Consider the following 3601-nt stretch of genomic DNA (forward strand, 5'->3'; position numbering starts at 1 on the left):
TCCAAAGTCATTGGTAAAACCAATATATGTTTCTAAATCGGTTATTTTAGTTAAGTTTGACCAAAAAAACAAACTCAACAGGTTAACATTTTAAAATGAAGACTAAGCCCCTTAGGGTTGTAAATGAGCCGAGTCAAGCCAAGCTAGACCTAACTCGAGCTCGAATTTTAAATTGAGTTGAAATTTGAGGTTGAAGCTCGACTCGATTAAAATTTGAGCTAGCTCGGCTCGGCTTGATCTAGCTCGAACTAACAAAGAACCGCAAAATTTTCGAATTAAAAAGCTCTCAAAGATAAAACTCTCCATTGACTAAGGGCCATAATTGCAGCGTAATTTAATCAAATGGCTAAATATACAAGTATAAATAATTGATTCAAATGGCTAAATATACAAGTATAAATAATTGATTCAATTTGTACATCGTCTTTGTCTTCTTTTATAGGGGAGATACTCCCTTAGTTTTTGTCTTCTGAGCGATGTGGAACAAAAAAAAATTGAAGGAGATGAATGTTAGCTTTTGTCTTTTGCAATGAATCAATTACTTGTTTAAGTCTTAGTCACCTTCTAAATTGTTAACCATTTTGGCCTTTGTGGTCACATTTAATCATTTAATCTAAATTGAATTCCTATTACATTGAGGCTACAAGCAAAAATAATATTAGGCACAAAGATTTAACATTGATATAGTTCATGGGGTGTAAGTGTAATATCCCCTAAAGCCAGATAACTAACAGATAACTAACAGCACAAACACTAATATCCCATCCATAAATTCTCACCCATATTCCCAGCCCCTCAAATGCATTCTAAATGTTAACCATCACCGATGCCGACCCAAACCAGCTGCCGGAGAAGACCGAACCGGATGCAGCGTCCCCACGAGTATTGTCAATCCTATCTTTAGTCCTCGAAAGATTGGTGAACCGTAACGAGATGTTGAACTTAAGTAGCGGAGGGGGGCGGCTTGGGAAGAACTTGGAGGTGTTTCATGGCATTAGACCACCCGCAATCACCATACCGAAGTATCTAGACCGGATATACAAGTATACGAATTGTAGCCCGGCGTGCTTCGTGGTCGGGTACATATATATAGACCGGTTGGTTCATAGACACCCGGGTTCGTTGGTGGTGTCACTAAATGTTCATAGGCTGCTTGTTACAAGTATTATGTTGGCTGCTAAGATTCTGGATGATGAGTATGTATCTATTCTCCCTTCATGCGTCTTAAATACTTTGTTTTAAATATTCTCCCTTCATATTTAAATACTTTGTTTTAAATGCGTCTTAAAGTAACAAATATACTTTATGTCGAATACAATTCAGTTTTTAATAAAATTTATATCTAAATATGACGATTTCTATCAAAACTGTGCATACTCAGGATTCACCACTTATTTAAAAAACAAACTTTTTCTGTGTTTTACTAATTATTTTAGGAAAATTGGATTTTACTAATCCAAACTATGACTCATTTATGACGTTTCAAAATAATTTACAATATTTGGATTGCGATAAAACAGGTTTGACTACGAAATGAAGTAACTTTTCCGCTAGAGGGGAACTGGTTTTGACTACGAAAGTGAAAGTTAAAAGTGTCATCCTACATATTGCCAGTTTAAATTGTTATTGACCGATAAGTCATAGTTTGAACTTTGGATTATTAAAATCCAATTTGTCATTATTTTATAATAACACTACTCTTATAAAAAAGAAACATAATAAAACCCTTTTAGTTTTTCCTATATAGTAATCATATCAATAACTTCGTTTTGATTTTAACGCATTGTCATCGTTATTGATCGTTTTCTTTTAAAAACAGGCATTACAACAATGCGTTTTATGCTCGAGTTGGGGGAGTAACGAATGCTGAATTAAACAGGCTCGAAGTAGAGTTCCTTTTCATGTTAGATTTTGATCTTACGGTCACCTCTCGAGTTTTCGAGAGTTATTGTTTGTATTTAGAGAGGGAAATGATAATGTGGAATGGTACGAAGTTGAAGATTGAAAGTGGAAATCGTGCAAACACCATAGAAGATATTGCCGAAATTTCGGTAGAAGACATGGAAAGTTTTTCTTCATCACTCTCCAATGGGGGTCTTGCATGATCACTTTGATTTATATTCTTATGTTATAACTTTGATAACTACAACACTAAATGTGAAAAATCAATGTATACCCAAGTTTGAATTTTATTGTATGATTCTTTTTGGAAATATTTTCCATGTATTTTACAAAGAAATCTTATTTAAATTATGACTAGTTTTAGATGTTGATAAATGATAAGTGATTGATACTTTGGAGGGTATTATGAAAAGACTTTTATGGGTTGTTTGGGATAGAGTTGCTTTGCCTAAACACATGGGTGGTCTTGGTATAAATCGGTTAAAACTTTCCAAGCAATCTCTCTTATCCAAATGTGGAGATACAAAGCAGAAAAGGGTAGTTTATGGAAAAGAGTGATTGATGCCATTCATAGGGGTATGGGAAAATATAGTTAGCTTGGTTGGTAAATTGGATGTTGAAGAGGTTAGTTAACCTTTAGAGTTTGATCAAGGGTGTGCTTGTTGACGGCAGGGAATACACCTTTTTTGTGTGGTGTTCCCTATTTTGTTTAGGTTAGAATCAAAGAAATTTTACAAAGTGGAAGATCGGATCAAGTGACAGAAGAATGACGGTATATTGTGGCAATGGGAATGGTCTTGCAATCCGACCTCTCCTGAGAATGGGAGCGTTGTCTTGGTGCTATTGTTTTGGCGAGTTGGTTTAGCAACAAAGATGTGTTGCATTGGTTGGAGGATCCTTAGGTGAGTTTTCAAATACATGATGATATGGGCCAGGGATGTTAGTCTATTTTATGTGATGAAATGGTGCAAGTGGGTGCTGATTAAATGTAATATTTTTGCGTGGAGGGCGGAGATGGATAAACTCCTTACGATAGAGGCTCTGAAACAAAGAAACATGCAAGTCAGTTCTCATAGTGCATTTTATGTGAATTGCTGTAACGTTGTAGTTTGTTTGTGGTGGTGTGGCTGCCCGTCTTTGTTTGGGGTGTGCTACAGTGTGCGTTTTTTGTGTGTTATTAAAGCTTACTTTTCGAAAAAGGTTAATGATAAGTGATAACCATGAAATTCATAGATAAGGTAACCATAATCACCAAATAAATTATATACAAGGAAAGACATTCATCGATAATTTAGTAGAGAACTACAAGAATCACATAAACATTTGCAGTGGCGGATCTAGGATTCCGACCAAGCGGTAACGTTTTATAAATAAGCGGTAACGAAATCGAAAAAATGTCAAATTTTTCCAAAATTTACACTAAAAACGTCAAAAATTTTCCGACCAAGCGGTAGCGGAGGCTACCCCTTGGTCCCAAGTACATCCGCCCCTGAACATTTGTACATGTTGGTTTAACCATGACATATATGACGATTAATGACGCCACATAGCCGTCTATCTACTCTTTCGCACTATATTTGCACACGTTACATATAGACGGTTATACATGCGAATTGTAGTTCTATACTTCTTTTTTTCTTGGATGAAAAGGCTTTGCTTGGAAAATATATAAAGAAATAAAAAGATTACACCTCCTAGA

General features: G+C 35.5%; 1 protein-coding gene across 1 annotated transcript; it reads left to right on the top strand.

Moving 5' to 3' along the window:
- The first annotated feature begins 749 nt into the window (after positions 1–749).
- LOC110911606 (cyclin-U1-1) lies at positions 750–2253 on the top strand. Its single transcript, XM_022156238.2, has 2 exons — positions 750–1196; positions 1820–2253. The coding sequence occupies exons 1-2, from the start codon at positions 811–813 to the stop codon at positions 2103–2105; spliced, it is 672 nt and encodes a 223-aa protein (XP_022011930.1). The 5' UTR covers positions 750–810; the 3' UTR covers positions 2106–2253.
- The last annotated feature ends 1348 nt before the right edge of the window (positions 2254–3601 follow it).

The sequence above is a fragment of the Helianthus annuus genome, chromosome 15, assembly GCF_002127325.2.
Source record: "Helianthus annuus cultivar XRQ/B chromosome 15, HanXRQr2.0-SUNRISE, whole genome shotgun sequence".
NCBI classification, from domain to species: Eukaryota; Viridiplantae; Streptophyta; class Magnoliopsida; order Asterales; family Asteraceae; genus Helianthus; species Helianthus annuus.

Excerpts from the sequence above, each read along its gene's own strand:
- LOC110911606 (XM_022156238.2), top strand. The coding sequence starts at position 811 with ATGTTAACCATCACCGATGCCGACCCAAACCAGCTGCCGGAGAAGACC. Across the intron at positions 1,197-1,819 it reads GCTAAGATTCTGGATGATGA|GCATTACAACAATGCGTTTT; the intron begins GTATGTATCTAT and ends TTTTAAAAACAG.